Source organism: Colobus angolensis, unplaced genomic scaffold, assembly GCF_000951035.1.
Source record: "Colobus angolensis palliatus isolate OR3802 unplaced genomic scaffold, Cang.pa_1.0 Scaffold81, whole genome shotgun sequence".
NCBI lineage: Eukaryota > Metazoa > Chordata > Mammalia > Primates > Cercopithecidae > Colobus > Colobus angolensis.
In genome coordinates, this window is record NW_012121932.1 from 3,980,527 (window position 1) to 4,002,798 (window position 22,272).

The following is a 22,272-nucleotide window of genomic DNA, read 5'->3' on the forward strand; positions in this document are numbered from 1 at the left end:
CAGGAGTGGGATTGTTGTTGAATGTGGGGGTGGGAAGAGAGAGAGCTGGGATATCAAAGGAGGAAGTACAGGGCCAAAAAAGAATGGGTGAGTGAGAGATAAACTTCAGTCTTGCCTAACTCACCTGAATTTTATTGACGGACCTTGAATTTTACAGAGTTGCTTGATGTAAGGAAAATATTTCGTTTTATTTGGTGCTGGAAAATGGTTTTAAATGCAGATAAAAAGGAATCAATCACCTCAAAGACTTTTTGGGAAAAAACTGGGTATAAATAAATTTTCTTAAAGTAAAAAGTATTAAAAAAATATAAAAAGGATTACTGGTTACCTTTTGAGTTAGCAGTGTGATTCATTTTGATGTATGTTCTGTTCCCCATATAGACACTGCTTATTTAAATGAAGGCTAGCACTTCACTGACTCAAAAAAAGCAGATCTTTTAAATTTACTTTGGAACTGAATTGAGTCAAGTGGGATGCTGTCAACTAACCCTAAACATCTAGTAAATTTGGCCGGGTGCAGTGGCTCACGCTTGTAATCCCAACACTTTGGAAGGCCGAGGCGGGTGGATCACCTGAGGTCAGGAGTTCAAGACCAACCTGGCCAACATGATGAAACCCTATCTGTACTAAAAGTACAAAAAAATTAGCTGGGCATGGTGGTGGGCACCTATAATCCCAGTTAGCTGGGAGACTGAGGCAGGAGAATCGTTTGAACCCAGGAGGCAGAGATTGCAGTGAGCGGAGATTGTGCCATTGCACTCCAGCCTGGGCAACAAGAGCAAACCTCTGTCTCTCTCCAAAATAAAAGAAGAAGAAAAAAAGATCTAGTAAATTCTAAAGTGCAAAACATCACATGCCTTTCTGTACATATGGAGCCAGAGGAAATATTAAAAAACAAATTCTCTTTTCATGACTTTATCATAGGTACTCAGTTAACAAATAAGATAAAATAAGATATAATCACTAGATATGATATATAATATTATCCATATGTATATGTCTGTGTTAATCTATAATATAAAAATGGGAGGAGTAGGTTTTTTAAATCGTAATTTAAATAAAACCCCCTACCTACAGCCCCAAATGATACTATGTTCTGAATGATTTTGAGGAAGAATAATAGGAAAATTTGTTTCAAGTCTGGAAGCTACGAATTCCATTCACAGTTCTAAACTTTGATTTACAATTTATAATCATGTTCATAAAAATTAGCTCGTCCTAGACCACAATGACACTACAGCTTTGTAAACTTATCTTGTTAGATACAAAATGATACCAGTAAGTCTTTAAAAAACAGTATGTTTAAACTTTCCTAATTGCAACAGTGTCTATTTCCGTATAAATGACTTGTTTGACTGTAGTTTACAATTGCTTTAAGTATTTCTTTTTTGGGCTAATCAAGTAGGTACCTGTCCATGTGGTTTATTGAGGCACAAAACATACAGTTATATAGAGATTTACATGTTTGAAGACTTTCATTTAATAGTTAGTATATATTAATGTTTATGCAAAATTCAAAACAATGCTTTGTACATGGTAGCTAACTAAAATATTCTGAATGGCCACATAAATGAGCATAATTGACATATCAATTATTTTATAATTTTGTATATCTAGGAAGGAATAAAAGGACACAATCTGCGTAAATTATTCACTAAAAAGTCAAATGTGTTATCCCCATTTTAAAACATCTGTTTCCAAAAGGACACACTGTTGTTTTATTTTGCTAAATCAATACCCAAAAATACTACTTTTCATCAGTTACACTTACGTTGAAAATCCCAAAGATTCCCTACCTAGAAGTGCCCATATTTGAAGTGCAAAACAGGCTGAGCACTATCTAAATCTAGATAAAACTCATTGGTTTGTAATCTGCACAATGATCTATACATCTAAATCTATATGCAAATCGAATGCTTTCATGCATTAAAGCATTCCAAAGCACCCAGGACCAAGGGAGCAGCAGGTTCTTTCAGATCCTTCCCCTGTTACTCTTCTTCTTTCCTTCTATGTATTTATACTAGCTACCTAAATAATTCACACTGCCTGCTTTTCAGCCCGAATGTTCCTCAGAAGAGGCCTACAATGAGCTATTGCAGTCACCAGATGGACTCATGAATGCAGCAGGTGGGGCAGATGGCAAGGCGCCCTGTCTGATGCTGCCTGCCTGGGCATGGACTGCCTTTTCCTTCCAGGTACATTATCATCATCCTAACACTGAGCGGTGTGTAGTTTGGGGGTGGGGTGGAAGTGGGACACTGGCAAATCCTTTACATGCAATACTAGAGAAATCATAAATTACCAGCTGCCCTCTTCCTCCTCGTCCCCCACCCCCAGCAACCCCTGATGTTTCATGTTGTTGCTTTGTTAGTGAGTTTGTCTTTTTAAAGGCTATGGTGAAGGTTTCTGAAGCATTCTGGCACTATACATGAAGAACGCATCCATTTTAAACATTCCACCTCAGGTGTAAAAAGTGAAGAGAATTCAAAGGGAGTGATGTGGGAAAACTCAGAAACATTACGGTGGGCGAGGGGAGGATAAAGCATGTTCACAAATATTTTGCAAAAGTTAACCCACAAACAAAGCAAAAACATAGGTGAGGTGACTCAGCTCATGTCTGCAGTGCTTACATAAAGGTCCTTTGCATATATGGAGTGGAAAAGATAAAAACGATATGTTTACAGCCTTTTGATGTTGCAGAAAATGCTGGCTGTGCCCATGTTGCAATAGTTCTTTGTCTCATATTTCTGGTGTCATTTCTAAAACTGTGGCATTTCCCTTCCAAAGTTTGTAATCCTATAATACTACAACACACATACACACAAAATGCATTGCATATCACTTGCAATTGGAAACTTACAACAGCGTGATGCCAAGCTATCCTGAGACAAGCGCTCAGTAACATGTAGTATAAATTTTAATTGAGCATAAACGCTTGACAAAAACTCTCTCGAGATATTTCTGGCGTATTCCGATTGGCAATGGTGCCATGATACCATGATTTTAATCCTTCTATAAACTTAACTGATGCCAATATAAATCTTATTACCTAACTTCCCTAATCATCTAATTATAAACATTTAAAAATGTGAAAGACAATAACAATTTTAATGACCTGAAGCAAACCAATCTGTATCTTCAAAAATAGATAAATAAATAAAACTCCTAAATAAAATGCATCCACTGAAGAGATGCTGCAAACAGAGAACTGCTTTGAGTTCAATCTTTGAGTTCTCAGGTAAATTGAAATCCCAGGCTTTTGGGAACTACCAGGCAGTGTTGTAGGAATGCTGGACAAAGACAATAGCTGTGAGATTATCTCAAGATTAAGGGCAAGGTTTTCCTATAAAAACTGCTTTTCAATAGTCATTTACTTTGATTGGAATGATTTTACTAATTCAAACCTTTCCCTCAAAGTCAAACAACATACACATTCTAGAGTTCAAACAAATCCTTCTTACCTTCTCTGCTACCTGGGAAATATACTGTCTTACATGATCTTTTAAAGCATTTTTTTTTTCCTTTTCTTTAATCAGTCTAAAAAATCATATACAAGTAATGTTCAGCATTTTAAGACTTAATGGCAACTTTGGTGATCAAGTCTTCACAAAGTAAAATAATCAGGCCCACCTTTTAGCTGAAGGAGCACAGGCCAGATCAGACTTGACTGCTCCAAGACCCCAATCACATTCTCGCCACATTCAGGATCTAAATGCACAATTCCTAATTACATTCATGACGTGAATTTCACATCAGTTCTAAAAAGCCAAAATCAGAAAGTCAGGGTGAAAGTTTCAGTTTGCTGAAGTTTTATGTAAAATTACTGCTACTTGAAGTCCTGATTTTATTTTATGAAGACTGACCCCTGTTTACATTGGAGACTTAGGTACGAAAAATCCCATTTTTAAACATTCACGTGTTTTTATAACTTATTTCAGGATCTTAGTGCTTAAGTCAGTGTCTCCACATAGCCAAATACTTTTGAATGATCAAGAAAATGCAGTTTAATGCACTAAATTGATAACTTCAATGATTTTAAAAACTGCAAAAGAACACATGTAATCTTTTTTGATGTACTGTGAGACTATAAACAATTAATTTGACACCAGAGTGTTGGTTGTATGAAATACACTTTAAAATTCATTTTAAACTGATATTTTCTGATTTTATTAACTATCATTAAGCTATGTACTCACAACGTAATTACTGTACATAGTGGAGGATACTTAAAAATACTAAACAGAAGAGAATAAACATTTCTTAAGAAAAAAATACACTGGAAGGCAAGTGGTGTTAAATTAATTTTTTAAGATAGTGACTGTGGAATGCAAACATAATTTTTAGAATTTATGTAGTTCATAATGATTTGAATATTCTTGATATATTCAACGTGTGTTAAGACAGTCATAATTTAATTGGTAGGCAATATTACTTCTAAAATAAAATTAGTAGCAAAGTCTCAGGGGAAAAAAAGCCATTTTAAAAATAAGAATAAGTGTAAATAGAGAATGAAGAAATGAGTATATAATTACAATTTAAGCCTGGAATATAAAAGACAATGAAAGTAATATATATTACCAAGATGCTACTGAAAGAGAATTATAAACAAAATTTTAATATTTTACTTTTCAATAGTATTCTTTTAGTAAAGTTTACATTATATTCTCAAATAGATCCACCTTATATAAATGTCTATATTTGAACACATTTTTGGAGTGTTAGAAATCAGTGTAATTACACTGGTCATTGGAGAAATGAAAATCAAAACCAAAATGAGACCACCCCACGCCAGTTAGAATGACGAACATTAAAAAGTCAGGAAACAACAGATGCTGGAGAGGATGTGGAGAAATAGGAACACTTTTACACTGTTGGTGGGAGTGTAAATTAGTTCAATCATTGTGGAAGACAGTGTGGTGATTCCTCAAGGATCTAGAACCAGAAATACCATTTGACCTAGCAATCCCATTACTGGGTATATACTCAAAGGATTATAAATCATTCTGCCATAAAGACACATGCACACATATGTTTATTGCAGCCCTGTTCACAATAGCAAAGACTTGGAAGCAACCCAAATGCCCATCAATGATAGACTGGATAAAGAAAATGCGTCACATATACACCATGGAATGCTATGCAGCCATAAAAAAAAGGATGAGTTCACGTCCTTTGCAGGGACATGGATGAAGCTGGAAACCATCATTCTCAGCAAACTAACACAGGAACAGGAAACCAAACACCACATGCTCTCAACTCACAAGTGGGAGTTGAACAATGAGAACACATGGACACAGGGAGGGGAACATCACACACTGGGGCCTGTAGGGGAGTTGGGGGCTAAGGGAGGGATAGCATTAGGAGAAATACCTAATGTAGATGACATGTTGATGGGTGCAGCAAACCACCATGGCTCCTATATACCTATGTAACAAACCTGCATGTTCTGTACATGTATCCCAGAACTTAAAGTATAATAAAAAAGAAAAAAGAAATCAGTGTAATGACAATACATATATATGCAAAAAGCTTACATTTGCATGTGTTCAAAGAAGAGTTATGTATGTGTGCATGTGTGTACAGATATATATGTATGTGTGTGTGTGTATATATATATATATCTCTATATATAATTTCTCTAATTAATTAAATTGTTATTTTCTTATTTCAGACCTCTTCCTGGATATGGCCAAGCCTGGAAGTTTCAAAATACATGTTATTCTGAACCTAATCAACAAAACATATATCCAACCTTTAACCTAATATATACTAGAATTAGTTTAATTTAAAAAGAGAAACATACTTTTAAATGTCCCTTTCTCTTTGCCAAACAAAATATTCACAAACTGACTCAAATGCCAAGATTCAACACAATGATCCATTTTCTGAATTCATGAGACCCCCTTTATTAACTATGATTTTTTTGCCAGCTTTTTTTTCCTATGTAAGTAGTGCTGATTTAAAAAAAAAAAAAAAAAAAAAATGGAGGTAGTATGTATACTCTCTAATGAAATTACTGGTTGTACTTATTTGTGGTTTGCCGACCTGGGTGAAAATATAAATTAAGTCACATAACTAAACACACACAAAAAATCTTAGAATAAACCAAACAATAAATTTTTTTTTCGAGCTGGAAAATACAACACACCAAACGATAATCAACTTTTAATTTGTAAATAAGGACAGTATCTTTGCAATATTAATCTGAAATCCTGGTTCGGGATTTACCTAATTTTTGTTTTATTTTGCTTTTCTCTTCTGAGAGTCTTAGAAGAATTTTCTGCATGTGTTTTGAGTTTATAGTTTTAAAAAAAGAGAAAATGAGTGTATGCTCCCTCGCATGCCTTCTCTGCACCTAAACAGAGCCATTTACATAGCCCATTGAACACTGTTTAGTAAACAAGGCGGGTACAAGTCCAGAGTGGCTTCTATCTTCCAGTCCTGCCGTCTTTTTTAAAAACAAGGCAGGGGTTCTGTTTTTAGTACACACTTCGGTTCAGTGTTAATCCTGTTTTATGTTGTTCACACCTGCTGCTGACTAGCAGCCTGCTGATGGGCTGGGGCTCATGCTGCTTGGAGAAATCCCACTAAAACTAACGAAGAAGCTGGACAAAAGCTACTGTACAGAGCTGGAAACAAAGCCTGCCCAGGGTCCAGAAGACAAGAGAAGCAAACCCCACAAAATCTTTCCTGTCATTTGCAAATAAGGCTCCAATGTCCCAAGTTTGCCATTAAACAAAAAAAGGCAACCAATTGCTTTTTTTGAAAAGTCTGATTGCCATTGGGTTCTTTATATTCCTGAGCTTTTTATGTCTTTCAGTAAAACTGATGCAAATACAGTTTTAAAAAATGCTGTTGTAATCAGGTGTACATGTGAGTCACTACTTTGAGTCCTTAACAAAAGAATTTGTACTTAAATATAATCATTCACTTAAAATACTCTATGGTTAACCTTTCTACTCATAGAATTTTGCATCCAAAGTGAACAGAGAATAAATATATTCTGCCATCAGTGTCCATGGTGTGACCAGGACAGTGACTCGTGTACTAAGACTGCTCTCCTCCCACCGCCCCCACCCCACTGCACTGCATGCGCCTAATAGCAAACATCAAAAGGAATGATTTCTTTTTTGATCTTAGTATCAGCGATAAATCAAATTCAGTGCCACAGACAGGGGGGAAATGCACTACTAAGGGAAAACTCCAAGGCTGACAGTGGGACCAGGCAGAAGCATTCGCTCAATCAAGTTTCAGTAAACGATGCCCACCCTTCTCGTTGAAACAAGATGTAAGCTGTCGTGCATTTACCCAGAATGAGAAAAGCGTACTGAGTCCTGACGTGACCCTAAGTTAAGAAGCACTTTGTACTGACATTTCCAGCAGTGGCATCAGAGCCCCTCCCTCCTACCTATCGACCCACCGAGCCAATTTCTTTCCTATCTGGGAGCCAGGTTCTGCCCACAGGTGGGCCAAGAAAGCTCCTATTGGCCAGTGCAGGACAGTTCCAATAGGAGCTGCACATCTGGGGGATCAAATGGTAGCTCTGGGGTCATTTTATTACATCTCCTGAAGCACCTTTCCTGACTGCAATAGCCAATAAAGCATCCTGGGCTCCACTGCCAACTCAGGAAGTTCTGTAGCTGCCCGCTCCACAGTGGTGCACAGATTTCATGGAGCACAGTTTTAATGCTTCTCTGGGGGAAGCACAAAAAGCACTAACTGGCATATTAAGGTTCTCTTAACGAATGAATGTGAGGATGAAATATTTGAGGTGTTGGTATCTTTTCCCCAATTTGTTTTGAAGCTATTTACCCTTAGCAATGTGCTCTTTCTAGGGGGTTACTACTGTTTTCTCATAGCAGGTTTCTCTGGCGTTTGTGACATGGTCTTCCTCTGCAGATGCAAATTTTACATGGATTCTCAAAAGCAGCAAAGCAACCACAGAAGACATAGCAGATAAATGCACACTTTTTCAGTGTGTACAATACTTCATACTTGGCAGCTATTTAATGATGCTAGAAAAAAAAAGTTGCTAAAAATGATATTATAAGATACTTGGTATAATTGTATATAGAATTCATCTGTCTCCCATCATCTGTGACAGCCCATCAGAAAAATAATAAAAAAAGTTGTTGCTTTCAATTTGATTATGGAATATGAACGGTAGAGAAATAAATTTAATTATTGTGTTGAATCATATGAAATTACTGATACTTGACCATTGTTTGACCTACAAAAATGGCAACTTCACATGCTTCTGCCTAATATAATTAGAATCCCATTACCTTACTTTCATTCAAAAAAGTCTGATGTTTCATCAAGGAATTTTATGATTTCAAACTTGACCTTCCTATTGCTTTTTCCCTCAGAAAGCCACATCAATGTTCTTTAAAAAAATTAATATGAAAATGGGAGAACTTATCCAAGTCTATTTTAAGACTGGAACCTATTAAGGGCTTGGGTACACAAGCCCTAGTGGTAAACATTTCATGTGAAATGAAGTTTTTTGCATGTAAGAACATTTACATATTCAATGGAGTGTTTACTATATCCTCCCCTTTTGGTGAAGCCACTTAGCAATGCTATGTAACAACAGCAAATGCTTCATTCCAAGTGCCAAGACTGCACGATAATGGAATATGATAGAAAAATCTTATCCTTGAGGTCCTTGACTAAAGGATTTGAGACATGAATATTTTTTTTTTCCAGCGTCTTTGTAAGTTTAGTCAGGACAAAAAGATTTCAGTGTATCAGCAGTAGTGGCGGTTTTCAGATCAAATGATATTTAGTGTTTTGCATGTAGTATTGGCGACATGATGAATACCCTCGGATAAGAAGGAAAAAAATATAAGCAGCTGTGCTCTTGATCAAGGTGCGCTACCTGCTGCTGCCTCCCAGCACTGCTGCTAAGCTTGCCCACTTCTGAAGAAAGTGAAGACCACCTTATTTTGATTATAGTGCTTTCCTCGGGCAGGAATTTTTATTTCCATTTGAATCTTAAACCATTACATTTCCAGTGATGCATTTTTATGTTTACAATTGACATCTTCGTAAAAGAATGAAACCTTTGAGCAACAGCTCAAAAGCATGAAGGTTGCCTGCAGTAAGTACTTAAATTATTTTACACCTAAATGGAGCCCAGTTGTTTTTAGTTAAAATTTAATAAACCTTACACTGATGACCTTTCTTCCACAGAAAGGTCCCGAGTTGCAAAAACGAACTTTCCAATGAAATATATTTTAAGGAACTAGTGCTGAACAAAGGGCTATTTAAAGCTGAACGCTTTGTCAATTTATCAACTTGTGAACATTCTGTTCCTGAATTCCCCACTGCTGCTGAATGTATAGAACGGTGGTGCCTTGCTTAATCGAATACTATTGATTCGAGTGTGTCACAGTGATCTCATTGAGAGTAATCAATAGTAATCCAAAATCAATCAATCTGCTCTTGCACTATCATTTATCAAATCTGAATACGCCAAATTATTTGTAGGCGTCAAATTACAAAGAAGAGAAAATGGCAGAACTGAGAGAGTTAATGGTTTATATTGAAGAAAAAAACCAATATCTCTTTTTTCAAGGGGAGGTGCTTTAAGATGGACTATTACTTGAACAAATACATTTATCTTCTCATTAAAGAATCCTAACTTTATAATTAATCTCATTCCTTTCTTGAAAAGAAAAAAAAAAGATTTCTCCTGTAGGAGTTTGCTCATTCAGCACAACTCACAGATGCCCTAACTTATTTAACCAGAGCAGACTAGCATTTTACAAGTCTGATCAGCTAAGTTTCAAATACCTGTAACCCATCTGCTGAAAAAAACAGGGGAGACTGGATTGACATAGGGCATAACTGCATCTTCTAACATCAGAAATGATGTTTAATAGAATTGGAGTGGAGAAAGGAGTACTTAATTTCTCCAGAGAACGTACAGCAGCAGAGATGCACCTGCTTATCAAAGAAGCTGCTGTTGATGCTGAAGCTTCTTTTATCAACATATTTACCTGTAATTTCGTCAAGGTAATAAATCCCTCTATTCATTACAGCACACTCAAAAGCACCCCTCCTATTTAACTTGAATGAAAAAAGGCACAGAGTGTCTAAAACATTTACTTTTGCTAATGTAAAAGTGTTGGCATTTTACTTCATTCCCGATAAGCTGGTGCCAGTAGAAGTGATTATTCTTTTCTTATTCAAAGCCTATCAGCATTTCAAAAAGCTTTCTCAATCTTATCAGGTGTATGAACAGCACAGTTAACTGAAAACAGTTTGTACTGCTCCTCTCTCTTTCTGCCAAGCTATCTGATAAACCCCCAGCTAACTAACTGTATTTACACACAATCAAACATAAGTTGTATCTTCTATGCACTATAGCCAGATTCGAGTTTACCATAGGTTTTTCTGCTGTGACATTAACTTAACAAAAATGTCAGCCTCCAGTATCCCAAACTGACAACAATCAAGAAAACACTATAAAAGCACTCAACTAGAATGCACAACAAACAGAAACAAAAAGAAAAACAAATATAAAAAGTTGAAGGCAATCTCTTTGGAATTCAGAAAATGAAGTGTACACTGTATGCAAATATGGGTGAATATCATGCACTTACCTTTTACCAAAGTAAATGACCCTTTAATAAAACAGATGAATAGAAACAGAAATTGTGAAGGAAAATACTGCTGAGATAGAGGAAGGGAAGGTGTTTAGGAAAGTGTTTTAGAACTGAGCAGGCATTCCCCCCACACTTCAGGTTATCTCAATGTGGCAGCAGAGAAGTTCTATAATGTAAGCAAAGGAAGACAATAGACAATATCACCGAACTTACCCCAGAAACTGAAGACAAGATAGAAAGCAAGGCTGTCACATATGGTGACCACATTCTCAGGATAGATTTTCCAATCATTAAAACCCTCATAAATGCTCTAGACATTAAAGTTTTGTTCACTATAAGAAAATAAAGAAATAAAAAAATACAATTTGAGTTTTTAACCTCTTATTATTTGTCTTATTCTTCAGACTTAACCAACTGAATAGTTCAATATAAAGGCATGAAAAAAGAATCATCATTCACACTAAAGTAAATAGATGATCTGTTCTCCATTTCTATCTATTAATAAATGCTTAAACTAGTTCATGGCTCATATGAATTGAAAGGCACACCTAATCATTTATGGATAGTACTTTGAAGCATGAAAGATAACAATGACATTTCTAGAACATAAGAGAAATCAGAAATCTACTTGAATGACTGAGTAACAACAAATTCCTGACCCTAGGAAAGAATCTCTGTCTGAGCTTCTGTGCATAAATTGTCCATTTTTTCCTCACCTCCCTTTGCTGAATGACTAAGAGAGAACAGAAAAAGGCGGCCACATGCTCCCACCTGAGCCCAACTCCTGATGCTGTCTAGACTCCAAGAACAGAATGAGCCTTCCTTTAGATGTGTAGAGCAATAAGATGAATTAGCCAAGTGTGTAGTTCAGTACAATTCAGCTGATGGTTGCTTTTCCATCTGTGACACTATGATCCCATGACTGATGAGGCAGGTCTCATTCAAGTCTATGAATAAAAGGGATGCTTCCGTCATTTCATAGGACCCAGCGCCAACTGTATACAGTCACTTTGTCATAGGAAAAAGACATGGTTCTCACCAACCATATCCATCTTTCCCTTTCTTTGGTCATGAACGGTTGGTTATGGGTATGATATTCCTCCTCAAAATATCTGATCTGTTTTAATGAATTAATGGCTGAAAAGAAATTTAAAATTGTCAGAATATTCTTTTATTTATTGAAAAATGAGTACAATTTAACATGCCCATCTTACATTTTTGGAGAAGTTGATGTACTAGGATACTTTGGAATTATGGAGGGCAAAGGGCAATCAATTGAACAACCTCACAGTTTATTATTTTTTTCTCTTTAATGAATACCTCAGTCTATAATTTTTTATACGACCTGCTATTTTGGTTAATTTTGGATGCAGTTCTGGATATATGATTAATATGCAGTTACTATTATTTTCAAAGCAATGTAAGTTCTTATAAATATTGTTACATAATAACTGCCTTGAAAAGTATCATTTTAAGATATTTTCACTCACATTGTGAGTATGAAAAAAATATATATTTCTTTAACGGGTCCTTTGTTCAAATTCTCAAAAGCCATGAAAAATGAGTAACATCTTTCTAGAATAGATAAAAAAGTAATTATCATTTACAAAGATATTGTTCTGATTATGGGAAAAAAAAGAATTTACTGTGCTTCTGCCTATTTTCTGTGCATAAGTTCTTAATTTACGTTTTAATTTTCTTTTTTTCTTTTGCATATTGAATATGCCATACAAAATGAAAGCGTAAGATTATTTTTCTTTTCCAGAAAATGTATGCAAAGTGCAACAAAAAGAGGTGTTCCCTGATAAAGGTGGATTGTCCATGTTCCTTTGGATTCTCTCCTTCTTTAAGTTTTTATTTACTTCACAAATAAGAGCAACTGAGGTTCACCACTTCAGAGACTTTTGTCTTTCTAATCCTATTTTGCTTTCAGGGTAGTAGAAAAATTTCAACAAGCCTAAGTTATTCATTTTTTTTCTTGGAAACTTATTGTTATCTATGCTATCTGTATTCCTATAGTTCATTTTTAAAGATAAGTAAGCAAGCAAGCTGTTTTTTCATTACATTTATACTAGCCATCAATCTGATATGAGAATTTACTGGTAGGTTCCCTTTTATTTAGTACCACCTTAGCCAACTGTTTGCAGAGAAGGTGTATAATGAAACAAAGTTAAATTGACACGTCTGTGATATACCTGATAGCCCTCAGTATACCCAATATTAATTTGTTTTCTTTGGCTAGGTAAGTCCTGCCAAAGCATATTACACATAATGTGTACTTCCAACCAAAATGAGGAAAAGTATATATGAAATTTTGTTTCACTCAAAGAAAAATGAGAAGTCACAGACAAATATATATGACAAAGATTGTTTTTTATAATTAAAATATAAATGTACTTTTCAGTTCTTTTAGAATTTAATCTAATCTGAAATAGGTTCCCTGTAAGTTTTGGCAATTTAATAAGTATTTAAAAATTTTTAAATGCCAAAGCCAAGTGTTTTCCTTTTCTATATTGTTTGAAAGAACTGCATATAGCCATAGGTTGCATTTCTAATTGTTAGTGTTGAGTGTTTTATAGCTACATTGAAATGCACACATAGATCTATGCCAGTATACTGAAATGGACTTTAATTGACCAGAAATAAGCCACTTTCTTTAAAACTGTGCTTTTTCTTTCATTGTTTTGCCTTAGTAAGTTACCTTCCAAGTATATGTGCATTGTCATAAATTAAAATGACATATCATTTGAAGAAATCAAAACATCAAAAACAAGTTTCCCTCAAACACTTAAAAAATATTTTTAAACATTATAAGGGGAAATTTGTGTATATACACACATATATACAACACTAACTAAATCTAAACTCTCTCAATTCAATAGTTTTGGATAATTGGTTAGAAGATACATTTGGAAAACCCTGAATAATTGATTAGAAAACACATTCGGAAAATACTGAGAAATATTGTCCAAATCATAGAACAAGAAACATGTTTCACTTCTGGAAAAAGTAGAGTGGAGAGATGTGTGTGCTAAAACTCTGAATGGAAATTATTTTATTAGCTAAGATTTCCTAGACCTTACAAAGTACAAGTCTAAAAATGAACTTGAAACAAAAATAAAAGGCCAGGTAAATCATTCAAAAGTCTGTCATTCCCTACCCTCAGATAATAAAGGAGTTAACTTTGATCTGATAGACTGGCATAAAGAAGCGGTTAGCAGAATTTTTTTAAAAACACAATAGCAGTAAATGTGTTAAAATGTTATGCAAATAAATAAAGGTAGGCAATGAATCTAGGAATTTTAAACAGAATATGAATTAGAACAAGAATTAGAATAGAAAGAGCAATTGCATAAGTGTTTTCTCTCAACACTCATATACTAAGTAAATTCACAGACTTCTAAACTTACCTCTTAGAATAAAATTAAATAATTCTGAAATCTATAATGTACTTTATAGAAATATAATACTTACTAATTTTATATATTTGCTTTTAGAAAAAGAGCAAATGACATGTTTATGTACTGCAGATAAATGAAATTCATATTTTGCATTTGTTTGAAAGCTATCATGCTTTACATTAAGATGTATTTGTCAGGTCCAATTGTGTAAGAAAAGAATGTAGCCAAGAGCTAATTCAAAATTGTTTCTTGGATATGGGCCCAAACCATTAAATTATACATTTAATATCAGTAGTTTCTTTCCTATTTTACAAATTATTTATGATTTCTAGATACTGAATACATGAATAACAATAATGTGAAAATTCTAAAATCAGAAACAAAGTGACTTACTAGGTTATCTGTTGACTGTCTAATACACACTAGTTAAATAAACTCAGTTTAAAATCAGATCTGTAAATAACCGAAATACCAATTCCAGGTTAAAATCATGCCTGGCAAATTTAACTGGCAACTAACTGATTAGCATAATGCTTGAGATCTACTTTATTATATAAATGTACATGAATACTTTTAGCAGCATATCTATAATCTACATAGATTACCTCTTCCCATATACATGCATATTTCACATGCATACTATACATGCACACAAATATACTCCTGTGTATCCTATTGACTGCTTTGAGTTTAAAGTATCATGTGTGTATTTATTTATTAATAATATTATAGATCATGTAGATCCACATATACATGGCTATCAAAAAAACATCAATGACAAAACATACAAAATGCAATGGAAAGATTGTCAAGCGGCAGAGATGCTTGGTGTCATCCTTGCACTATCAAATATACACATAAGTATGATTGGAGAAAGAGAGGCTAAATATTTCACTGTCAGAGAATGTAGAGAACTGCAATTCATTTCTATCTCTTGTGCTTTAGGACAATGACAATTTAATACAATGCCAGTGGATGTAAAAGAGATAAAAACTGAACAAACTGGGCCAGTATAATCAAAGATTTTTCTCCAGAGAGCTGGCTAGGGCCGGAGCTCATATGCACTTACAACAGATCAACATTGTATTGTTTCTCTCTTCCATGAATTTGCTGTGAAGCAAAATTCAGAGCAAAGCTTAAGTGCTGCAATGATTCTAAAGTTCTATTGAGATCCCTCAGACCCTCTCCTCTTATTTCTAAAAGCTGGATAGGTGATGCTAAAAAGTTTATTTGATATTAATTGGTTTAATATAAATCATTGCTATTAATTGTCATTTGTATGAAAAAGTATATCTCATCAGCATATAATTTATTTTATAAAATAATATCAAGCAAAACCTTCAGTGCCTAACATCACTTTACAAGTAAGACAAAGAAATATTTTGTTTAGTCATTGGGCTAAAACAAATGTTGAGGAATTTTTCGTAAGTGATACGGACTTGAGATTGGGCATTATGCCTACTTTCCAAAAGAACGGTTTCTTCTTTGTCTGTAATTCTTGCAGGAGTGAGGTATTGTGAAAGTATTGTTAAATAGAATCATAGAGAAGTTAGCTGCCCTCTTTGATGAATAGCACCAGGTATCTAAAATTAATTGCAAAAGTATGGCCTGGCTAATGAGATGGTCCTTATCTTTTCTCAGCACAGGAAGCACAAGTATTTTTCTGCTGGCTCAATATTTTAGGAAAATGCCTAAAGTGTTATTAACTAAGCAAGAAAAAAACTGATTAAAATACCCCAAAGAAATAAATTATTATAAATTGTAAAATCTGAAAAATTTAGAGTTAAAACTGATTTCCTGCGTTATTTTTAAACCTTCTTTTCTTTTCTTTTTTCACTTTAAAAAGAACAACAACAAAAAAATCTTTCTTCCTGCTTCTATTAGAATTTTTAAAAGCTGAATTAATTACTATTCTTTATAAAATGGCCAATATATAGCATAAGTCAGATTAAATCAAAGAAATATATCAAAGGCCGTCAATTTAGAAAAAAAAAAACACAGAACAATGATACCTTATTTGGGGAAAACACTAGAAAAATGATCATCTATGCAAGAGAATTAATGGATATCCACAAGGGCTTTGCTAATAACATGGGTTAATTACCGCTGCAACACACTAGGCTCAGTAAATAAAGCAGCAGTGCCATAAACACATTAAGATGAGAAACCATCACTATAAGAAGAAATAGCCAACACTATCACCCTTAGCTCTGCCCAGGAAATGGAAAGCTATTTTTTAGTCCTTTCTATAAAAAAGGGATTTTTAAACTTACCACCAAATGTGTATAGGGTAATACATAAATACCCTGACACAAAGGGCTAGTGGAACATGGGGTACCCATCATTTATCCACCACTCCTATTCAACATATATTTCATTAACTCAGGAACACTTGTGTTTTTGTTGTTTACTTCAAGAAGAAAAATCATATGTTATATAATACTCGTCATCTGGCCACTTCAACTATATGTAGTTTGGAACATGTACAACGATTATTTAATTTTCAGGAAAATAGAATTAATCTGCTCACTTTCATAATGTAATGGGCAAGGTTACAAGACTACAGCTCAAGAATGCTCACAGCTAATTGCAGCTGGTTGTCACTTCAAGCAATTTACAGAGAAATCATCTGAAAACCCCACCAACACCACATACCTTTAAGGCTGCAGGTGTTTTCAAGATTTGCAGGGAAAAAATAAAAAACGAAACATGAAGAAAAGTCATGTGGGCTCCAAGTCTAGAGTTTAAGTATTCTTACTCGAAAAAATAAAGTGTCTGTTCAGAGTTCTCAAATAACATCACATCTAAAGTGACTTGGCCAAGCTCTTATCATTCCCTAAAAAAAAAAAGGCATCCCCTCTGATTCTGGCTTTTTTTGTTGTTGTTACTGTTACTGCATAAATTCTTCCTTTCTGCCTATTTTATCACTTATAATTTGACATTATGGAATTACTTTGGGATTGTTGTACTTTTTTAAATTATTATAGATTTAAAAAAGGAGAGATGAGAAAAAGAAAAAACATGAAAACCCTGAAACAGAAAGAGTGAAACATGCAAAATAAAACTTGTGTAGCTCCAAACACGAATTTTAAAACACAAAACTTAAATTTTCAATGTCTGGACTTCAGTGATCAGGCTGAAATTTACTAAACTGTTCTCTCCTCGCCTTGTCTGTTTTGGAGTGTTTCAGTTGCCTTTCCTTCTTCCAACAGCTGTGACAACTGTTAAAACAGTCAGTAAAATTAAGTCCGCTCTATAATCCTGTAGTCAATGTTACATTTTAATCAGAGGTTGAAAGGGATTCATGTGATGAGCACACTCATTTAGAATGATTAGACTGACACATATGTCAAAATGAGCAGATACATTATTTTCATCTATTTATGCTATCAGCTATTACTGCTATTAAATGTGAAACAAGCTTTCAAGTATTATGTTCTTTAATGTGCTGGCACATTTCCTAAAATAAAAAAATACATAGTTAGAGGTTAACATTTTAAGCTCTCTTAACGGTGGTCAATAAATTGTATGAATCTTTTTAACAACCTCCAAAGCAGAAACTGTCCAATATTTTCCTCTAAAACTGTGTAACTCTGGTTTCGTTTCTGTGTATACATACACGTGATGGGGTTTAACCCAATACAATTACTATGAATATTAATAGCATGTATAAATTCTGTGGTTTATTAATTGAGACAGAGAGGCAGATGCGTTGCTTAGCGTTAGATCTTTCTGTCTGTCCAATGAACCACGTAACCATCAGGACTGCAGGCAGACAATAAATCTGTATTTTTTAAAGATGACTTTTAATTGAACCCAAAAGAAAGCTAGTTTGAATCTTGCGCCAAAGCCAAAAGGACATGTGCCTTGATTTCATTTAAATGCATCTGCTTTAAGAGGCTTATCTAAACGAATTATTCAAATTAGCTATAAGAAGTTAAATTCAAGGAAACTACTTCAAAAAGAAGGCTCTGGGGAATTTTAAAAGTTTGTTTTCTTTATTTATTTACAAGACAAAGTTCAGAATCTGGGCGTGCTTGGATAAGACATTCTTCCTGACACGAAGACATCTTAAACTCTCCAATTCTACAGCCCGAAGCACACTAACCTTCAAACTACACTTTAGTGGGCAGTCCTACCTTTGTTTATTTTTCATTTTTATTTTTTACACATCTTAAGGTTGTTTCTTCCCTTGAGTGTTTCAAACTGATGCAAGCACAACCTTATAATCTTTCAGTTCCTCCTAAATCTATCTCTTGGCTAATATTCCCTGTGTGAGCGTGGACGTGGGCGGATGTGCATGTGTGAGCGTGCATATACACATTCACACTCACGCTCAAACATACAGGAGCAGCCACTGAGACTGCAAGTCACTTTTCATCTCTTACTTAATTAGAAAGCAATGCAATATGCAGTCACTAAGGACAGCTAGTGGACATCTACCTATAATGCACTACCTCATCTTCTAGAGTTTGATATTTTCTTCGCAATCTGTAGAGAAAAATGTTTGCCAAGGGCACTCTTTTCAGAATTATAACAGTTGGTATTACTGTAATGTGAAAGCAAAGCAATATAACTGACTCAACAGAAAGGGAGATAAACCAGTGACAGCTCTGGTGATATACTAATATTTTATCTTAACAGTAGGTTGAAATTAAGTTTATGACCTACTCATTTACACAAAAATGCCTAATTTACTTCTCGTACCCCCTACGCACTCCTCCCCTTTAGTAATCTAAATATATATTTCCATGTGCATAAAGATATTCATAAATACTAATTAAACTGCATGTAAGAACGAAAGTACTTTTCTATATTTTCTGGACACAATAAATGAGACAAATCCACACTCTGAACAGTGTTTATTTAAGGGGAAAAATTTTAAGCCACTACTGTTTCTTCTTTAGTTTCCCCCCCCTTAAATATTTATAATGTGTGAAAATCTCATGTTACCTAATGGACTGATTTGTCAGTTAAGTGCTGACTTAACTATAACCATGCAAATAACATTATTCTAGCTCATAATTGCATAGGGCTAGTTTTTAAATTGTTCTCTGAAGGAGAATTAGTAAATGTGCAATTTTGCCTCTAACTCTGTGCGGTAAGAAATGACAAGGAGCTGAAAATATCTGTCAAACTGTAAATACATAAGAGGCACTCAATAGTATAAATCATTTTGAATATTGTATTTTAAAACATCTTTCCTTGGGAAAATGGGTCCTAGTAAAAGATGCATTTTAACAGTTCACTAAGCATTTGTGCCAAGTGCCTATTCTTAGCACCTGAATAAGAAGTGACTGTCACACAGCTGTTTTACTGACAGTCACAGAGCTTTGCCTCAAAGGTAACATTGTAGTCAGAGAACAATTCTCGACTTACTGAATTAGGAGATCACCCTCAACACAAAAGACACAGACAGACACAAACAAGCACTCGTGCACACAAAATACCCAGGGCATTACCTGAATCAGTGTGTAAAGATACAGTCTGTCCGCCCCCACCCCCGCACCCCCACGACGAGTTTAAAAAGGAAAGAAAAAAGGTACCTACTCTTCCTCGTAGTGCAGGGAAAAAGATTCAGGAAGGCAAAGTTCTACCGAATCCATGTGCGACCGGCAACCATTATTTGTGCACCCCAGCTATAAATCAAAGTTTCCTTGACAGAGCACAGTGCAATTAACACAAATGTTCTCCTAGTGACAAGCCTATAGGCACAGCCAGTTGGGACCAAAGCTCTCACACTCTCCTAATCAAGGACTTAAAGCCCCGATTGGAGCTTATTAATATGAAGTAGGGCTTTACATATGCAGTCCCACCGGCCCAGCCGCGCAGCCGATTGGGGGGCCTCTGCCCAATCAGGAGGGAGGCGACGGGAGGCTGCACGGAGCGAGAGGAGCCAGGCAGGTAGGCAGGGTGCAGAGAGCCGAAGGGGGCTGGAAACTGAGAGTGGGCAGAGAAAAAGGGAGCGGAGAAGGGAGCGGTTGAAACGCTCCCAATGCACACTCTCGGGTTTGATTTTTTTTTTCCTCCCTTTTCTCTCTCTCTCTCTTTTTTTTTCTTCTGGGAAGCTACAAAAGAAACATAACTAACTTAACTCTCTAAGCACTGGAGGGATTTGCCTTTGATTTCTAACCTAAGATCTCTTTTGCCTTGAAAAGGAGAACTCACGCAGACTCTCAGTTAATTTGGGAAAGGATTCTGCGGAAGGTAGAGAATTAAGTTTGTCCTGCCGTTGTCTGTGTTTTGATTACACCGGGGGCTGCTGTTTATTTGGTGCTGTACTTTCTCATGTATTCCTAATCATGTCTTTTCCTGTTTTCCTGATGTATGCTGGGCATTAAAAATAATAATAATAAAGACATTCTTCTAAATTGTTTGAGCATGTGAACTGGGATCGTCATCTCTGAGGTGGAATGCAGTTTTACACAACTACAGAAGAGGAAACAATTTGAGAGAATGCCTAAGTAAATTATATGTGTAAACCTTTCTATACCTGCGACTGTCTCTTTACATGTAGCTACAACGCATAGCTTTTCAAAACAAAGGTAAACAACGGCAGGACAAACTGGCTTCTTCAGTTTTAGGGGTGGGGAGACTGAGAGTTGTGGGGGTAAATAGCGAATTAAATCTCTCTCAATGCATTTTGACAAAATAAAGACAGCATTTTTTTTTTTTTGTAGGGAGAGCATTACTAAACAGTGCATTAAAAGTATTCTTAATTATTTGTATATATTTCAGTACAAGCTTCCAAACTAGGAGGCATATAATTATATATATGATTTTACCCAAAACATCCTGCTTTCAAATAAAACACAGTGTACATACTTGTTTCTATACATAAGGCACCCTATATGCTTTAAAAAAATAAACCCAGAAACATTTTATAAACCATCACACAGTCTGGTCACTATAAGAACTAGTTTCAAACAGATAGTAATTTACAAAACTAAGAATTCTCAATCAAAAGTGTTCAAAAAATAAATAAATAAAAGGAGGATATAAGAGGACAAGTGTGTTTTTTCATCCTTCAATTGTGTATACCATGTCTTTAATTTCCATATAACAAAGAGTTTGCTTAGGTCCTATTTTAATCTACAGGATTTTTTTATACTAGCAAATGTACATTGGAATAGATACCAGCTATTTATGGCGAAGAGATAACTGCTACCTTATGGAGAGTGAAAAACCCACAATTTTGATATAATTCAGCTCTACTGCTTATCAACCTTTTACGTCTTAAGTCCTACATGATAGAAATAGGATAATCTTTGAGATCAAAATAAATTAGTTCAGATATTCATCGTGTGTTAAATTCACTAAATTAGGACTCAACTCCCTCAACCCTCTCAAATTTTCTAGGTCTTAAAAAAAACAAAACACTAAAATAGAGCAGCCACATTAAAATTCAGAATATAAAAATGACAGACATGATTTGGTCCCCCCACAGAAGAAAGCAATTTCACTGCCTTGTATTTAGCTATATCTAAGATATAGGCCTGATTCCTTTTATTTGTGTTCTAAATGCATACAAAGTTTCTAGATCAGAACTCACATATCAAAAACGGTGCCTCAGAATACTGTATAAAAGCAGGTAGTAAAAGCTTAATTACCAGTAGCATTATGCTGTCTATATTGTTAAATGTGAACTCTGCAATTAAGATGTAAATTTGGTTGTGAGCAGTGAATTAAAAGAGCTTTGAGATGTAGAAGAAAATCCAAGCATTCTGCAGACACTGAGAGAGAAAAAAATTGTCTATTCAATCTCAAATAAGACATGTAATCATTTTACAATTAAAAAAATAAATAAAACAGGCATTTTGCAAAAGAAACAAGATTTTTCTAAAATACACTCAAAGAAATATGGAAGCTAATACTGCATTACAAAGACAGAAAAACATCCTTTGATTCATATGGTTACTATCTTGATTTCTGAATAAACTAAAATTCTCAGGGTAATTAATAGATTCAATTGTACATACTTTAAAAAAGATATGCCAAACAAACAAACAAAAAAAAACCCAGAAACTTTCCTTCTTGGTTTGACTATGGATATTTCTTTAAAAATATAAATTATTTAATGTACTCAATGCATCTTAATGTACTCAAAGAATGCATTCCGATTTTGCACCTGTGCAGAATCCTGTACTGTGTTCAGTTTCTTTACATTATCATGCTGTGACAGAACCTGTTTATTACTCCTTTGAAATGGCTTTTTAAAGACAAGATTTGTAGTGTATTTACCAGTGGACCTCAAGTCA

The 22,272-nt window shown here is 34.8% G+C and overlaps 1 protein-coding gene across 13 annotated transcripts in view; it reads right to left on the reverse strand.

The window, feature by feature from the left end:
• Positions 1 to 22,272, reverse strand: part of ESRRG (estrogen-related receptor gamma) — a 656,319-nt gene that overhangs the window by 208,510 nt on the left and 425,537 nt on the right. Inside the window, exons 1-3 of one of the 13 annotated variants that reach the window (XM_011929427.1) lie at positions 19,565 to 19,793; positions 11,385 to 11,560; positions 10,827 to 10,945 (exon numbers count right to left, since the gene is read on the reverse strand). The exons of 8 other annotated variants lie outside the window; for them this stretch is intronic. Coding sequence is in view for 2 of the 5 variants with exons in the window: in XM_011929423.1 (XP_011784813.1) it covers positions 3,631 to 3,701 (71 nt within the window). In the remaining 3 variants the exon portion in view is untranslated. Of the gene's footprint in view, positions 1 to 3,630; positions 3,759 to 10,826; positions 10,946 to 11,384; positions 11,561 to 19,560; positions 19,946 to 22,272 lie in introns of those variants that run through there. 4 more of the 13 variants (XM_011929429.1, XM_011929423.1, XM_011929431.1 and 1 more) reach the window with 4 other exon arrangements.